An 18,549-nucleotide genomic window follows, 5' to 3' on the forward strand; every position below is an offset into this window, starting at 1 on the left:
GGGCACGTGGGCTTAACTTAACATGCCCAAAATGTCCGACAGCTTTAGATTGGCTAACAGCTAAGCTAGTGATGTTATCAAACATTTGGGCATGATAAGCCATTAAAAACTATGAATGATACAAACATTGCATGATCAGGATTCAAGTGTACAGGACCATTTCCCATGAACACGAGCCTTAATCTTTTTAAATAAATGTTGGGAGAGCTTAAAAATACACGTTATCCTAGGAATGTATGCTAATAACACATATCTACTATCTTGTAACTGCATGAAACATTGTGTATACACTTTCAGCTAGCAATTGCTAGCAGTTGGTTCCTTTAGCTTGCTTGCTAACATTACCTATAGCAACTAAAACAGTCCATTGGGGTCAAGCTAACATTCTCTAATGTTATCAATGTTATAAATGTATCTAACATGATCAATGTTAGATCATCAGGTTGCGTGTTAATGCGGATAAATATCTAGCTAACGTCACTGTTTGGCCGCTGCAGCCAATCATAATGCGTGAAGATGTGGTGTCACCTGTACTCACTGGACCCCGAGCACTTCCAGTAGGGTGAGTAGATACTCACACCGGACCTCGGCTACCACCCCCTCGGATACCACCCCACCATGTTTATAGTTTGCTCACACACAATTCAATCACGGTTCCTGAAATAAATTATTTGGAGATACTGTTTTGACAAAAAAAAATAACCCATCTTTAATATTCACTTGAACCACACGCATTCCCAGACGTCTTTACTTTCCTTTACTTCACTTCACTGTATTTGTTTATTTGAATGGGACAATGCCAAATTAATTAACACATTGGACATGAAGCAGATACAGTTACCTGAACATGGTAAAAGTGTAAAAAGTGCCGGATTTAGCACAGGCTAGTTTCCATCCGTAGTCCCCAAACATAAAAACAAAGAAATATAAAACAGAGTAAGATCTACATAGGTAATAGAATACACACAAAAATACATAGGTGACAGGATACACTCAAAAATACAGAGAGCCCAGAACATATTATAAGTGTTTACATGTCTGGTTGGATTTCAACCATTGTTTGAGTTTACTTCTAAAAGTGGCAAGGGTCGGGCTTTCTCATAGAGAGACTGGGAGACTGTTCCACGTTTGGCTGCCTTTTATAGACAGGACGTTTTGACCAAACGTGGTCAGTCTACGTTGGACCTCACAGTCACCTCTAGTGTCTGACCTGGTGACAAGTCCAGTAGTTATAATTGTTGCGCTGCACCGGAGGTTTGCACATAATTGTGTCACATGTCCGGGTAATTGACTAGTAACTGTAACTGTAACATTTGAATCCTGTGCTGTGAATGAGCCAATTCAAATAAAGTATTTAATGTGTGTGTGTGTGTGTGTGTGTGTGTGTGTGTGTGTGTGTGTGTGTGTGTGTGTGTGTGTGCGTGCGTGCGTGCGCGTGCTAACATCCCCAATACACCTGATGATGTCTTTGTTGACAACGACCACATGGAGGTCCTGATTCTAGAAGTGGCCTGTGTTTTTGATTTGTACATGGACCAGGCTTTCCAAGACAAATATTCCAAGTACCAATCATTGGTGGAAATGATAACCAGCTTTGGGTACAGATGTAAACTGTGTGTACTCATATTCGGAAGCCTGGGCCATGTATATAAATGTACCGTGCGTGGTCTGAACATTGCTGGCATATCTAAATGTAAAGCCAAACAAGTTGCCAAGTAGCCTACTGCTCTATCTCTGCCATCACAGGGAGCTTGGCTGTGTGGAGGAGAATATGTCATGTATCCATAAGTGACCATGAATTATCTAAACCCTTTTTATATTTGACTCCCCACAATATTCTAATGTAATTTGCGGAATCAAATAAATAATTAAAATGCGTGTGTGTGTGTGTGTGTGTGTGTGTGTGTGTGTGTGTGTGTGTGCGTGCGTGTGCGCGTGTGTGTGTGTGTGTGTGCGCGTGCGTGTGTGTGTGTGTGTGTGTGTGTGTGTGTGATAATATAACTTATTATGACCCTTGACCTAATATCTGATGTCCCATCCCTCCCCCCACAGAGTTGACCAGGAGATGTCAGAGGTTCCCAGTGGGCAGTCTGACCAGGAGCATCAAACAGACCTGGACTCCATATTTATGGTGTGTAAATTAAAGCTGCATTTAGTGATGTTTTTGTGTTAAAATATGTCTAAAACAGCTATATATTCCCTTAGGAAACACTATTCTATGGTATCTGGTGTATGACATTATCACCACAGAGCCTCTCATTCACTAGAATGAGCTCTGAAAGATTTTGGGGTCGGTGACAGATTTTATCCAATCAGAAGGCAGAACTCCACAAGAGGCAGTCCTGGCTGTGTTCATGAATGTGAATACTGCTCACAGAGCAGTAAAATGGCGTCCCACAGGCACTGCCATCTACACAACAAAAGTGGCCAAGAAAACTGGCTTTCTTGCTTCTGGACAGGTAAGTTACGCTATAATTTTATTCTGAAGTAATGTTAGTTGTACGGATAATTTTTAGCATCAGCATGGTGGGTTGGTGGTGTTTTTTTTTAGCTGATAGCTAATGTCAGGTCTGGGGCTAGCAACGTTAGCTTGCTAGCTCAGTAGCTAGAGAGACAGAGACGAGAAGAGAAGCAGAGACGTTTATACAGTAGTAACGTTCTGTGCTCCATTAGCAGAAAGCGAACTAAGTAGTGCTATTAGTCTCGTCTCAAGACTGAGCCTGAATGAAGGCTGAGTTGAGACTCTATCGATGCTATGCTAGGTAACTTGGCAAGTGGAGTGATTGAGAGATGAAACGTTAGAAAATAACCATGTTCATCTACACTTTCCCAGTTACTGTATGAGAGAGACCACAACATACGCCACAGAGGAAAAAAGCCCTCCCGATGAAACAGCTCTTGGATGTAAGGTTTGTACCAAGTTATTATTTTGACATTGGCTAACATTAGCAAATCACCAGTAAACAGTGATCAAAATCCAGATTATGTTATGATTATTATGTTGGCAATGTCTGTGTTTGATGGTGGTCTTACTGACAATTGTTTGTCATGTTGCTGGTAAGAAACTATATTACACGTGAAACTTGTCACCCCACTTCATAGCCCATGTTTCGGACTGAATTGCCCACTTCTATAGATTACAATTTCAATCATCTTTCATCAGGCCATCATCAATAAATAAATACATTTAAAAAAGGGTAACAAAGGTAAAAAAGGATAACACACACATGTGCCACAAGACCTCCTTTGTGGTCTTTGCTTTTCCTGCTGTTTTTTGTTGTAGTTAAAACCCCCCCAGAAAATAATAATTACTGTTTTTGTTGTTGCTGCATGTGATGCACTTCAACTAATGACTGCTCTCTCAATGTCTTTCACAGCAGCAAGACTGACGTCTGGACCCCAGGCCCCAGCAGAATACATCTATATTGTGTGTACATGTTTTTTTTTTTTATCTTTAAAATACAGCATTCTAATAATGACAACTGTGTTATTCATGTATCATAAGAACCAAAATCAGAATGGGGTGAATGTAAAAATGTTTTTTGAAGATGTAGAAATATTACAATTTACCAGGCAGTAAAAAAATATTACAAATTAATTTGATAATTACAAGGTATTGAATAGTCTTGGAGATTTGAAATGTCTGGAAAAGTGTGTAAAATCTTGTGGTTCAGGTCCAGTATACACATCATTGTAGCTTTTACATTGTTGGAAACCCACATTGAGTCCAGTTTTTGTCTATCTATCTTTACAGTGATATGAGCTAGTTACCAGGGCAACATGTTAGTTATGTTAAGATGTTTATTCAAAACAAATCAAGGTCTGAAAAAAATTACTTTTTTAATTGAAAATGTGTAGGAAGCCGGATTTACATTACAGAACTTGAAAACAAATTTAAAATACAATAATTACAACAATAAAACAGTGTTAGTGGGCCCTATCTTCCCAAAAGCACTAATTTAGCATTTGCGCTCGTTTAACGCCATGCGCAATGCAAATTGGGGGCGGGCACAAGTGCATGCCTGTTATAATTGTACTGGGCATAGGCGTGCCACATGCCAAAGCAGGCGTTTCAGCGCTAAAATGTGGGGATAGATGGCATTATCCTATCGTCAGCAGCGCGCAATTACTTTGCGCTAAGAGCTTTGAAAAGGACCTCTTATGTGCAAATACCTTGCTGCACCGGGAGCGCACCGCAATCTCCATGCAGCGCAGCGCAGTGCAAAGTAAAATTCCTTTTGGGTATGTCATTACGCACAGTCTTGCCACGCCAGGACATCAAATTTCGCTGCTAAAATTGGGTATTAGCTAATTCAGTGAGGCAATCAACTATAACTCACTGAGAAACTTTTATCACATCGCAAAGAGGGAAATTAATTGAGAAAACTTGTTGGACAATGGACATAGGCTATTTACCTTCATAACCCGGAGGGTCGTTGGCACCACAGACGATCTGTCAATAAGCTCTCTCTGTCCTTGCACGAGTGAGTACACTCTATTACGCATGGAGAGAGTTACAGCATATTGCATGCCTCATGCAAACAGCCATTGCGAGACGGGAATCTGATTGGTTTTGATTGACGTAATGGCCAGCATTGCCTGGCCACACCTGTGAATAATTCTGGTACTTAACACGTTCACTGCCATTGACGAGATATCTCGGCTTACAGAATCCAACGGTTCACTGCCAATGACGAGATATCTCGGCTTAAAAAAAAAAAAAAAAATTGACGGTGGGACGTGGATCAACGCTCCCCACGTCTCCTATAAAAATATTGGAGACAGCGAACGTGTACAACCCATTCCACGGACCCACTAAGTGGCGACAGTGCTCTCCACACTAGAAAAGGCAGAACCAAAACTGTAGGGGAACGCGCGAGGAAACCATTCTCTACTGTAAAATGGATTGGCGAAAACGCTTTCACTTTCGCGCATTATCGCGCTGGGAGCTGGCGGTGGGGGATTCCAAAAATAGACTGGGTGGAAAACACACTTTGAAACACGCAGCATAAAGCCTAGAATCGCACAAAGCTTCATCAAAGCTCTCAAACCCAAGAAACGAGTGAGCCCTATCCACACTCGCTGCCAGGGAGGGAGGCTGCTCAAACTCGCAGCAGCAGCAGCAGCAGCAGCAGAACACTCGCTTGTGACAAAAACGCTGCTGAAAGCCACCAGACACGCCCACGGAGGGAGGAGTTTGAAGGAGAGGGCGTTCAGAACTATATTGTTTAGATGTCTGATCTCTCACTGATGCCAAAAATAAATGGTTAAAGTGACTGTTCTGCCTGTTTGATTGAATTTCCCAAAACTGCTATTATCTCAGCTTTCAGTCCCAGACACTGAAACCATGCTGTACTCAACGGCTAATATCTACATAACTACTAACTCTACAAACTAACTCTTTTAGACAGAGAAAGCACACATTCTATTAGTACTTTTGTGAACTTTGTGTTAACAAAGTCCAAGCAGAAAATAATCCTCGGCTCTTGTAAAATGAGCCAGAATCCTCAAAAAAAACCTCTGGCAGAACCTACCTACAGTAAAAAAAAAGGCTGGCAGTGAATGTGTTAAGACCGCCCAAATCCCGTTTGCGCAGGCATTTTGGGGCGCAGATGATTTTGGCACGGCTCGAATTTGCGGCTGCAACACGTGCCGTGATCGTTTCCGCATCCCCGCCGAGAATTGCATCCCCAACATATTTCGGGGCTGTTTTAACTTAGAAATCAGGGAGGTCACGTCTACCAGACAATTATATCACTTTTAAACAGTTAAATTTTTGTATAAATCATTACAATATGCTCCCATGAGGTGGGGATGCTGCCGGCGCTGGGGTGCAAAACTCGGCATAACACCTGGACAGCGGACTGCAATCTTCCCTGCTTTAAATTAAGGCACACGCAAACAGGTGGGAAAGCGCTAATAGGGGATATCGCCTGTCGGAAGATAGGGCCCTTAGGGCTCTATCATTGCATCGGCCTATAAACTGCGCCCATCGCCCGGCGCAGCGCAGATTACTGGACGTGGACCAGCACACTCTATATTTTGGTGTCGGCGCTACAGGCGGCCTTAAGCATTATAACCACGCCTTTTAAGCGTAAAATTATGCACAATCTGGTCATTGGAGAAGTGCAGTAAACGAATCACAAGCTTCCCTTTTAAGCTCCAATTCCACGGAGCGATCCAGTCCAGTCAGAAAAGCCAAGCGTTCAAGCTCCCCCCTCCCTTTCATCCCCATCTGTCTGTCTCCGTATATAGGCTATTATTCCATATTATTATGCTTCTCAAACCAATCTAACTGCAGTTTAAATACTGCAAGCATGTAAATACGCTACACTATAGCAAGATGAAAGTGAAAAGAATGTTCTAAACGCATTGGCTAGAAAAAAATAGCCTATCCCTATGTCATGATGAGATTAGATTGGTGAAAGTTTGTCCAGAATGATATCGTTTTCTCTCCCCTGCTGCACAGGTAGGATGATGCACATAAATATAGCCTACATTATGTAAAGTCATTGCAGAAATGTGTTTTTATTGTAAAACTAAATGTGAAGTAAGCCAAGTCTCATTGTAGCGGAGCGGACATCACAGTAGAACCGTGTTACGGCTGTCTCTCATCTAAATCATGTTATATCTGCGAGGGATATATATACCCCCAGAATGACATATATGTTTCACATAGGGTTGTGTTTTGATTTCGCCATTTTATTTTGTCCAACATTGAAATGTTCCACAATTGCATGTTGTGTTAAGAGAAACAATATTTTGATCTACCAATTACCCTATTTAAGCTGATTTGGTTGCTATTTCTTGTCAAACGGATTCCCCTCAATGCATACTGGGAGATTTCACATGTGTGGCTTTGTGCCTGTCTGCTGTCTGATGCGCGAGAGAGAGGAGGGGACAGAGAGTGAGATGGCAGAGGAGAGCTCCGCGCAACCGGCGCACTGAATAGGCCTGGTTTTGAAAAGCGCTAAGCGCTAAATTAACGCCAGGGCGGAAGATATCGTCAGGCCGGTATTGAAGGCTGAAACGCCCATTCTGGCCTATTCTGGCATTGCGCCATGCCTCTTTGGCGTAAAGCGCATTTTGGGGCCTTAAACCATGTTGCTATCTTCCCCAGGCAGGCGCAAGGCACGTTTTTTTGCCTTTAACGCCAGTATTTGCGCCTAAGGCCTGTGCCAAGATAGGGCCCATAGTCTCTAAACCAGGGGTCTCAAACTCACGGCCCGCGGGCCACATGCGGCCCGCCGGCGCCCCCTGTGTGGCCCGCGATGGAATTGCAATTTTTTTTTTTTTTTTTTTTTTAACAATGCACCTGAACGCAACATGCAAGATACCCGCTGAATAAGTTTCCAAATGTTCATGTCATTCTGGCCAATACTCCACTTCTGTTATATGTTATATCATCTGTCCAGAAAAAAAGTCACTTAAGCAACATCAGCCTTTCAGCCAACACAGTGGCAGAGCGGATTACTGAGCTGTCAAGTGACATTTATGATAAGTTCTAATTCTAGCTGGAGTTCCAAGGGACAGTTGAAAATTAACACTGCCTAATTTAGTAATGTGCATTGTCCCTAAAAAAGAAAACAAAGTCCCTCAAATAAACAAATAAATTGTTAATGTAAAAAATAGATTGTCCCTCAAATAAATGAATAAATTGTTAATGTTGAGAATTCGAATGGTTGCATTTTTCTCTCTTTTTTTTAAATACATGAAGTGGCCCCCTTGTGACAAGACTGGACACTCAACGGCCCCCAGGTCATTTGAGTTTGAGACCCCTGCTCTAAACCTTAGAAGAAAGCCTACATCGTGTCCATATAGCTTTGTTGTTGTCAAATTACAGGACACCATACTGTACGGATATATTTACAGATGATGACTTATAAACTAGAAATGCACAAATAATAAGCAAATAAGCAAAGAAAAAGGTAATTGTAAGTGTTCATTTAGTATCTCAGCAACACGAACAATACATATGTGACCTGCTCTGACAAAATCAGTCACATTGACCCCAAAACACATTTTGAGTTGTATACACTGTTGGAAAGAGGATAATCTCAGCTTTCTAGGGATATCAAAATTATCTTTGTAGTCCAACAATTGAGGGAGATACACCCCTTTATGACTGTTTCCAAACTGTGTTTTTGAGAAAAACGGCCTCAAAGTTTGACGTTAATTCTGAGACATAAAGATCTTTTCTTGAAGTTGTCTGCATGTGCATGCCCACACACCAGTACCCTATACTACGAAGCTATCTTAACTGTCACTTTGATCTGGTTTGACTGAACAGGATCAAAGCTATCTAGTTTAAGGATACTACGACGCTGGTTTTCTACTCGATAACTGAAGCTGGGATCTGCCTGTGCACGCGCACGTTTTTCGCTCGTGCACAGGCACGTGTCCACGCGAAAGAGGTGCGCTAGCCAATCACATTATGAACAGCTGAGTTGATCCACGCCCACACCCATTTCCACACCCATTTCCTCGTTCAATGAAAGCGCACTGTGATCAGAGTTTTAGCGGATATTTAATGTATCCGCGATTTAATGTCAGAATGAAAATCCGCGTTGGATATAGTTTGCTGAAGGGCTGTCTAAAGCAGCAGCTTGTATTCACATCAGTCATTTGATTTACTTTGATCAGCGATTTCTGTCTCCTACAGCAGCAACAAATGTAAATGTGTAATCTCAGTCTATACATTTCCACAATCTGTAAGCCTATTTAGACCATAGATTTAGAAATGCATGCTCAATGAATAATGATCTCTATCACTCATGTGTGTGGTTGCACTGATCGAATAATTCATATATAAAATAGCCTAGTATAAAGCCGGAATATAAAAGAGAAAACTGCTGAACTGAATTGAGACGATGCGGGCATAGTTTTCATTGATAAAAACTAGCCTATTTTTGCTCATATATTGGCATACAGCCTACAGGACACAGTTCCAGCTGAAACATGCAAGAGTAGCCTGCATATTTACTATTGGGGCTATCCCATATTTATCCCATATCTATATTATATGTATAGGCTTTCCTGGCATGTAGGAGAATATCACCCTCACTCCATTTGAGGCTCCGTTCATGATATGCGGCGCGGTGATTAACTCATTGAGTGCCAAGGACGTCGATCGACGTCAAAGTAAATAGTGACGTAGAGTGCCAAGGACGTCGATCGACGTCAAATGCGTTTTTTGACGGTGGGACGTGGATCAAAGCCTCAGGCATCTCCTGTACAAATATTGTAGCTATTGAAGGTGTATAACCTATTTTACGGACTCATTAGGTGGCGACAGTGCTCTCCAGATTAGAGAAAGGTCCGGAAAACAGCAGGAAAAAGCCCCGTGATGAAAAAGAAACCGCTCATGCTGCAGCCAGAGCCATATAGATTGCTCTGTCTGGAGCTGACGTTGGCTGCGAACAGCAGTCAATCCGCGCCCACAACTCAGACCCTCTGTCTCTGCTGTATAGTTTCTCCACACGATTAGCCGCCAGAAAAGCAGCACCCGACGCCGAAGCGCCAAAGCAATCTCAGCAGTCCGGTTTGGCTCTTCCGTGTCGCGCTGGGAGCCGGCGCACAAAAACGGAGGCTCCGAAAATAGACTGGGTGCGTGTTAGGCTGTGTGTTAGTGTGGGGAGGAGTTTGCAGCTGAGGGGGGGGAGAGGGGGGTGGGGCACGCAGGCACCACACAACTACACCACGTCACTACATCAGAAAATATTATCTTCAGAGTCAGTGAATGTGCTTGAAATGCTTAATTTCACAAAAGGCGGAATAACTCAGCTTCTAATTTGAAACGCCTGTATTTGCTCAAAACGACCTATCTTCTCTGGCTCATAACTAAAGAACGGAAAATGGTATCAATAAACTTTTTTTTGCTGATGATACAATAGAGTCAGCTCGTTCTTTGTGCATGTTCGGTGTTTACATAGTAATATCACACAATATTCTGTGGGCCTCGAGAAATCACTGAAAACGCTCTGAAACTCTGGCACTGGGAGCGTCCGTTCTCCAAAAGTGGCTGGCACTCAATGAGTTAATAGTGATCATATTTCTCCACGCATCGTTGAGCTGTTAAGACATAAAGTGGTAAGTAGGCTTAATTTAATTATGTAGCCTACAGAGGCACAAATGTTTTTCTTCTTCTATTCTCAGTTGACTGCAATCTATTTTTCATATGGCGATCTTATATGAATGGTGAGTGACTCCAGAGAGCCGATTATATGGGTCTGTCATGGATTTAGATCTTATCCTCTGAAGCTAACCTGGTCGGACCAGGTTAGCTTTGCAGCGTGAGTTGCCATGGTGATTAGAAGTTAACTTGCTTTGTAGTACGGCTAAACCAGGTTCAAACTCAAACTTACTCGGATAAGGCATTAATCTAGCTACGTAGTACAGGCTACAGGTGGGATTGGGCTGAAATTTTGTATGGCACTGTGTTATGATCCTGGGAAGGTAATGGCAATGTCATGGAAACCACCTGGAAAGTCCTTTAAACCACCTGGAAAGTCCTGGAAACTACCTGGAAAGCACTGGAAAGTCTTGGAAACCACCTCCCCAGGTTAAATTTGGCTGTAAATTTGTATGGCAGTGTGTTATGATGCAGGTAAGGTCATGGGAAGGTCATGGAAACCACCTTGAAAGTCCTGGAAACCACCTGGAAAGTCATGGAAACCACTTGTAAAGTCTGGAAACCACCTTTGGTTGGAGTGGGCTGTACATTTGCATGGTGGTGTGTTATGATCTGGGGTAGGTCATGGTAAGGTCCTGGAAACCACTTAATTTAAGACCTCAAATTAAGTTTATCTATTTCATTCATTGATTTCATTTACAGCATTTCAAATGAGCCATCATATCAAATCTGGCAAATGTATTTTCTAATATTAGATTAGAAAATAAATTTGCCAGATTTGATGGGACTTTCCCTATAAACCACGACCACTGTGCATGTACTGTATGTATAGAAATCTGTGTAAGCCCAAAAAAGCTCTACGCCCAAATTAACACTACATTAACACTGGTCTTCTATTCGAATATACAGATAGATAGATAGATAGATAGATAGATACTTTTGTTGGTTAAACAGGTACACATTACATCTCAGTACACCTCAGTGGATATCATGACAAAGTAGCCTATGTAAAGGCAACTAATAGACCAGCTAGAACAGTTTGGTGAATTCAGAAAATGGCATCACTTTACTGTAATGCAGCCTTTAACCCCAGGGAAATATTCATGTATAAGCATATTTGAGTAGGCTACATAGAAAAGCGGTATATAAGTCCTATCAATTATTATTATTATTATTATAATTATTATTAGGGGTCCAAGCACGAAGTGCGTGGATCCCTATTGTATCTGTTCCGTTTATTATTTTTATTTTTATTTTTATTATTCTCCGCTAAAACAGTATGCACGTCAAAAACCGTAAGGGGTACAGTAGCCAGACTTTGCACATAGGTTGGAAATGTGCCCCACTACTCAGAGACAAAAAATTAGCCATATTGGCCAGATGGTGGCGCTATAACAGACCCTTTTGCGTATTGACCCATAACTGCTGAACCGTGAGGCGTAGAATCAAAATTCCACATCTGCTGGATTCCCTGGATCAATACGCATCTATCCATATAGACCACGCCCATTTAAGTCTGCTAGATTTTCCGCCATCTTGGACTTTCTCAACAAAACAAAAAAAACGAACTCGTCCTAGGCCATTTGCCCGAATGAGCGCAAACTTTTTGTGTGTCATCTCTGTCACTTCCCTGATTAAAAATCTTAGAAAGAATTTGGATACGTGAAACCGTCTTGAAATGATAAATGTTTAAACTTTTGATGACACATGCCCTGACACTAAACACACACAAACACACACACACACACACACACACACACACACACACACACACACACACACACACACACACACATACAAACAAACAAGCAAACAAACAAACAAACAAACAAACAAACACAGACACACACACACACATATACTAAAATGGCCACCACGGCTGTACTTCATCTCCCAGAGTGCTTCACTCCACACACAGGTGTCATACACACATACGCACGCACGCATGCACACACACACATGCACACACACACACACACACACACACACACACACACACATGCACACACGCACACACACACACACACACACACACACACACACACACACACACACAGCCCCTGGTGCAAGAGATGAGCCAGGGAATGGGATTACTCTCACAAAAAACTACACTTCCCAAGATGCAGCAGCAAAATGGCCGCTCATTACCAGATTGAGGACACCTGAAAAGGAATACATTCTCTCAGTCATGCTTCAAACAAACAGACAGCAACCAGAAGCACCAAGCTCTACTCAGAGTTTAATTTCAAAGACGCCAATGGTCGGTGAATATGTTTACATTCCTGTTGTTTTAAAATGCTGCTTAAATGTTTGATGCAATGCTGCTTAATTTATTTGTTAAATTGCTTCAATTGGAAGGAACCATTGTATTGCAGCACCGATTTCGTTTTTGTGTTTGCATCTTTGAATTCATATTGTGTTTTAGTTTAATAAGTTAAAAGCATAAGTTAAAAGTATAAATTACGAAAGAATAACACAAAGTTAAAAATGTTAAATTTATGTTTAAAACGCTACTAAAAATGTGGACATGAATGTACCATGTTAATGTTAATGTTTGAACTTGAAGTGATTGGTTGCGCCTTTACTGATCTGTAGATATCCACTGTGCCAATGGTGCCCTGTTGAATCTAAACTCTGAAGCTGAATTGGTGAGTTATTGTTTGTGTGTTTGCATCCCCCCCCCCCCCCCTGGGAAGATGGGTGGAGCTATGGGTATAAAAATTTGAAATGTATTCCTATCTTGTGTGTTTAATTAAAGCCAAGTAAGATGTTAAGAGTTTTGGCCTTAAAGGGACACTCCACCGAAAAACAATGCTGATTTACTTTGCACATCTCACACATCCGAAAACAGTTTCGCAGGCATTCATTTAGTTTGACACTTATTGAGTTGATTTGTGAAAGGTATAGTTTGGTTTATTTGAAGTGTGGTACTATGCGGTACTTGTAATGTCTAAACTTTTAATGCCACCTGCTGTGACACCCCCCCCCCCCCCATTCCCACACACACACACACACACACACACACACACACACACACACACACACACACGTGTGAGCCACCTAATTGACTCAGGGCTTGGAGACTCGGACTCAAATTCCCATAATCCATCACTCCCTGGGTGGCTATTCACATGCAACCAGCACCATTCTGAATGAAGGACGCCACTTCGAAAAAGTAAGTCTACTATCTTTTTTTGCACCCTATGCCACAGTAGTGACATTAGATAAAACATACAATATCATGCAAAAACAAAATGCCACCTACTGAACCTTGGCCTTGAATCTTTGAATTTGAATTACATACTCCAGATTTTCTAAAGTCAACCTATATGCAAATAGTGTCATGTCAATGTGAAGTTATAAAAGCTAAACATACTACTTCCTATGACTAATTTGTCTGTTTATGCCATGCTCTTCCACAGATCAACATCACTTGCAAAGTAATCAAACTGGTAAAACCCACAACTGAAGCAACAACCTGAGCCGGCACCACCATGAATACAACAACCTTCCTCCTCATTGACGCAACTGGAACCATTGACCTAGCTGTGTGGGGGTACTGTAAACCTGACATTGACGACTGGTACCACCTGACCAACCTATCCATACATGCATACAAACCAATACATATCTGACAACCACCCCAACCACAACATCAACACCCACCACTGCACTTGAATCATACACAGAACCACCACCACCCACCACTCAAAGCATCTATGGTGACGTCTCTTCTGCCACCGTCACAAACAAGTACTTCTGTTTTTGGCACCTATCACTACTGTAAACTTTGACTCACTCACATACAAATGTCACAAATGCAATCAGCGCCATAAAACAGAAACCGCAAAACACATATCCAATTCTCTCTGTCCATCAATAACCAGGAAACATCATACACCATCCCACTCGCACTTATCACACCACTGCTTACAAAATCACCAACTCAAATGACTACAGACGAAATGGAAGAAGCTATCCTCATGCTCAATCACATCTGAGTTGACATAATAGACAAATCATAGCCCTGACTCAGACTTGACTCCAAGACTCGACAGTCCCTCCACACAGTCCAGAAACCCCGACTCAGCCCCACACAAGGACAAAATGGATTGATATATTTATTTTTACTTTAAGTTTTTCATTTCATAAAAACTATTATTTGCAATAAAAACTTATTGTTTGAATCATATATCTGCCTCCTTTGCTGTCTTTTGTCCCAGTTTTTTATGCATTATATCCTAACTCCTTTAGTCAACCTTGAGCTTACACTTTTATTGCCAACTTGTAGATGTCCACTGTGCCCAAGCTTACCCTTTTAAAACATCTGAATAACAGACAAGTAACTTGTTAACTGATAACCTATTAAGCCACTAACAGTTTGACTTAAAGGGTGATTTACACAACCTGAATATTAATCTTGTTATACCTATACAGAGACACTATGAATGTACCATGTGGAGTATCTAGTAATAGTTAGGATTTTACATTAATTTCAAGACAAATGGTTCAAATTCTGGCCTTGTGCTTATGCAGACCAGATTTATGACTACCACCACTACTACAAAAGCATTGGCTTTTCATTGTGACAACCAATTACTTATATCACCATTCAGGAACAGTTTGTTTAATCCTTTCCTCACTGAGCACATATATAACCATGATCAGAAGTGTACAGTAGAAGCAGCACACTATCTTCATCCAATGGACTCGGAACACCACAAAAGCAACACCTCAGTAAGCTGTCCACTCATGGCTAACACATCTAAGCTTATCAGGAAGCTAGGATTTGAAATTATGACAGTTTGCCTAGAAAAAGTCCATTGCTTAATAAGCCTCTTTGACAGCCACCAAATGGCTTACCACCACCACTGCTACTTACTACATATTACTTGCAAACTTGGTACACTTGTGCACATATCAACTCTGACTAAATGTGCAATTCAGTGTCTATATTATCTGACATATAACCCCCAAGTCACCAGAAGCTTGGACCCCGCATCGCCGCTTGCGGCTATATTTATTATTATTATTATTATTATTATTATTATTATTATCAATACCAACTGTTCTGTAACACCCAACTGACAGAAGATCCTCTGACGCCCCACCCACATTATTTTTTGTAATTAGGGCTACATTAATGCAGGCTAATAATTGTACATTAATGTAGTAATAATTGTAATTGTTGTAATAATTATTACAAATAACAGCAACAAAGAATCTATAGCGGACCCGTTTCTGCTCTGGAGTAGAGACAGAGAGACAGACAGCTGAAACTAACCTAGGCTATGAGGCAAATAATCTGAAATTAGCTCAGTCTAATGCCAGTTCAATTCAGGCAGTAAATTGAATTTAAAAGTCAAGCAACATTATCATGCAGATTACTGACTAGTATTAGTCTATCAATCTGACAGACAGACAGGCAGACAGACAGACTTTTACTGGATGCAGAAATTACGCAGCTGCTCTCTCCCCCTCTCTCCCCTTGCAAGGGGAGAGAGAGAGAGAGAGACGGCAGAGACGGGTTGCCATGTTCGTTATCATAACCCCCGAAGAGGCAGATTTTTAAGAGGGTAAAACGTTACATAAACAGCCTAAACTAGTCTAAAATAACAAACCAATAACACAACTCCACAATACAACCCTGACAAACTTTAGAAACAGCGTTTTAAATCCTAGAGTAGTCTATAATATAGCCTACCATTTGCAAGTACTTCCAAACCCGTTTAACTGGCAACGTGAGGAGGGCTGCACGTGCAGCAGAGTGAGAACGCAGAGAGCAGCAGGCTGTCAGCGCAGTATACTTTCACTTTTGACTTCAACTTCAAGAGCTTCAAAAGTATATTTAGCGGTCGAATTATTTCACAATAATCTTTACAGAGAATGAAAGCCAAGGCTTTATTTTACTATAATCTGATGAAACCCCAAAACAGGAGAAATAAATATTTTCTGATAAAATTGCGTTTTCTAGACAAACAGCCAGCGCGACAAGCGACTGATTTGGTCAGAGCAGGTCACATATTTTATCGATTAAACTATGGCTGTTGAAATCATCCAGTCCACTCCACAGGCAGATCTTCCCCTGCCACCACAGCTCCCGCGGTTCGTCTGCCTGTTAAAGACTAGAATGACCGCACCGTGGATTTATGCCTCCGCCATTAGCTCATTCTTAAGTCCAAATCGCCATTTGAGGCAAATTGGAAGACATTCCATCAAGGCGCTCCTGCGATGTTGCGTTAAAGAGCTTGGAAATTGGGTGTGTGAGGTCACAGTGACCTTGAACTTTGACCTTTAAGGCCGTTTCTCACTGGTGCGGTGCGGAATGCGTTGCGAAATGCGATGCGAAATTTCGTGCGGATTTTCCGCATTGCAAACTATACACACAGGTCCGGGTGCGAATTATTCGCATTCCCACGTTCATTTTCCGTCTGCGGAAAAACAGTGAGCAGAGACCAATGGAGTCAAGCAGTAGTAGTAGCAGTGATGACGACCTGCTCCTCATTTTGCTGAGAAAACAAACGAGAAAGAGGAAAAGAAGGTTCTGGGTTCACCCAATTTTAGAGTATCACGGTCGCTTCAGGCAGTATTTCAGAATGGGAGTTGAGCAATTTGAGGCTCTGTTGGGGATGATAGCCCCTCACATAGAGGAAACACACAAACTACCGCAAACCTATCGACCCTGAACAATGACTGGCAGTGTGTTTGAGGTGAGCATTTTCATGTAATTTATTTTGTTTACCGTCTTTTGCTTTAAAAAAACTTGCGATATACGAGAGAGCAGTGTTTGTAAACAAACGACGAAACTGGGGGGGACGTTCACGCTAGGAAGGCTATAGATAGCCTGTAACGTTACAGTAGGCTATGAACACAAATTGAATCATCACCATGCCAAACAGCAGCGCAGCTCCATACTACAATGTGACGTCAGTTGTAAATAAAGGATTTCATTGCTCAAACGTATCTTGCCGCATCCGAAAATCCGCCGAAGTCAAAGTCCGTCCGGAAAAATAAACCCCTGCACGAATGTTCCGTCTCGGTGTGCAAGGTTCAATTGCAACTCATTAAAACATTTTGTTGCAAATCTCCATGCCGAATATTCGCGCGAAAATCTGCACTGGTGTGAAACGGCCTTTAACCATCAAAATCTAATCAGTTCATCCTTGAGTCCAAGTTACTGTTTGAGGCAAATTTGATGAAACTCCGTCAAGGCATTCCTGAGATATCGCGTTAACAAGCTTGACAATGGCATTCGAAAGGGCACAGTGACCTTGACCTTTGACAACCAAAATCTAATCAGATCATTCTTGAGTCTAAGTCGATGTTTGAGGCAAATTTGATGAAATTCCGTCAAGTTCCTCAGATATCGCGCTAACGAACATCGGACGGACGGACGGACGTACGGACACACGGCCAGACGTAGGCACGGACGGACAACCCGGATCCATAATGGCTCCGGCCAGGCTATTGCCGGCGGAGGCATAAAAATTTGATTACAACAACGATCATGGCAGATGGAGGAGACTACTGTCTCACTGTAGCAAGGAACACAAGCAAGCATTTATTTCTGAAACCAAATATTTTCACGGCCACAAGATTGAGCTAGAAAGAGGTGCGTTTGTGTAAACTATTCTGATTTATCTGAATGGTGAGGGACGCTAACTGCTGCTTTCTGCCGTTTTAGCGAGTCTCATTCTAATAACTTGTAAGTTGCCAATAGAGAACTTATATTGGCTTTGCTCTATACATGTTTGCAAAAATTGTTGTAATAGCTTGGTTAGCCAGTGGCCTTCATCTACTTGTCTCCTATTTGATGGATAGCTCAGCTGCAAGCTATGCTACTTGTGGCCAGGTATCGATCTAAGTTAGCCATTAGGAGATAATTTTATCAAACACCATAATTATACTAAAGTTACCATGCGGGTGTAACGTATCGTCTCTGATTTAATTTTAGTAGGTGGCTAGAAAGTTGCAAGGTTGATATTGTACTTACATTGCTGTTGTGTTTACAGTTTAGTCCGATGCAGACCGCTGCCATATTGGCTAAGCAGCCAGGCAGGGTTAACCCATTCACGTGGGCGATGTAGGGAGTGGAGGAGGGACTTGTCCAAAGAAAACCTAATGAATACAGCCGAACTGGGCAAATTGCTGAATGGACCTTTAACAACACCTTTTACTTCACCAACGAGTGAAATGCAAAACAGACAGTCTCCACACTAGAGCTGTTAGACCAACAGGATGATCCACGATTGTTTTGATCTTGTGTTCCACAGGTTTATTATGAAAGTTAGATTTTTATGTTATTCTGTTTCAGCTTCTTGAGGAGAACATCGTCACCTTTGTGAAGAAGGAGCTGAAGGCGTTCCAGAGGGCTCTGAGTGCAGATTCGCCAGAATGCTTAGAGAGTCAGAGGGAGG

General features: G+C 41.8%; 1 protein-coding gene across 1 annotated transcript in view; it reads left to right on the forward strand.

Moving 5' to 3' along the window:
* The window catches only part of LOC310792268 (uncharacterized protein), a gene marked incomplete at both ends in the record, with an annotated part of 98,776 nt that extends 95,387 nt beyond the window's left edge, over positions 1-3,389 (forward strand). The window contains 2 exons of the mRNA XM_083653990.1: positions 2,053-2,131; positions 3,378-3,389. Of these exons, the coding sequence (XP_083510116.1) occupies positions 2,053-2,131; positions 3,378-3,389 (91 nt within the window). The remainder of the gene's footprint in view (positions 1-2,052; positions 2,132-3,377) is intronic.
* Positions 3,390-18,549: the final 15,160 nt, after the last annotated feature.

The sequence above is a fragment of the Poromitra crassiceps genome, assembly GCF_964638095.1.
Source record: "Poromitra crassiceps genome assembly, chromosome: 17".
NCBI classification, from domain to species: Eukaryota; Metazoa; Chordata; class Actinopteri; order Beryciformes; family Melamphaidae; genus Poromitra; species Poromitra crassiceps.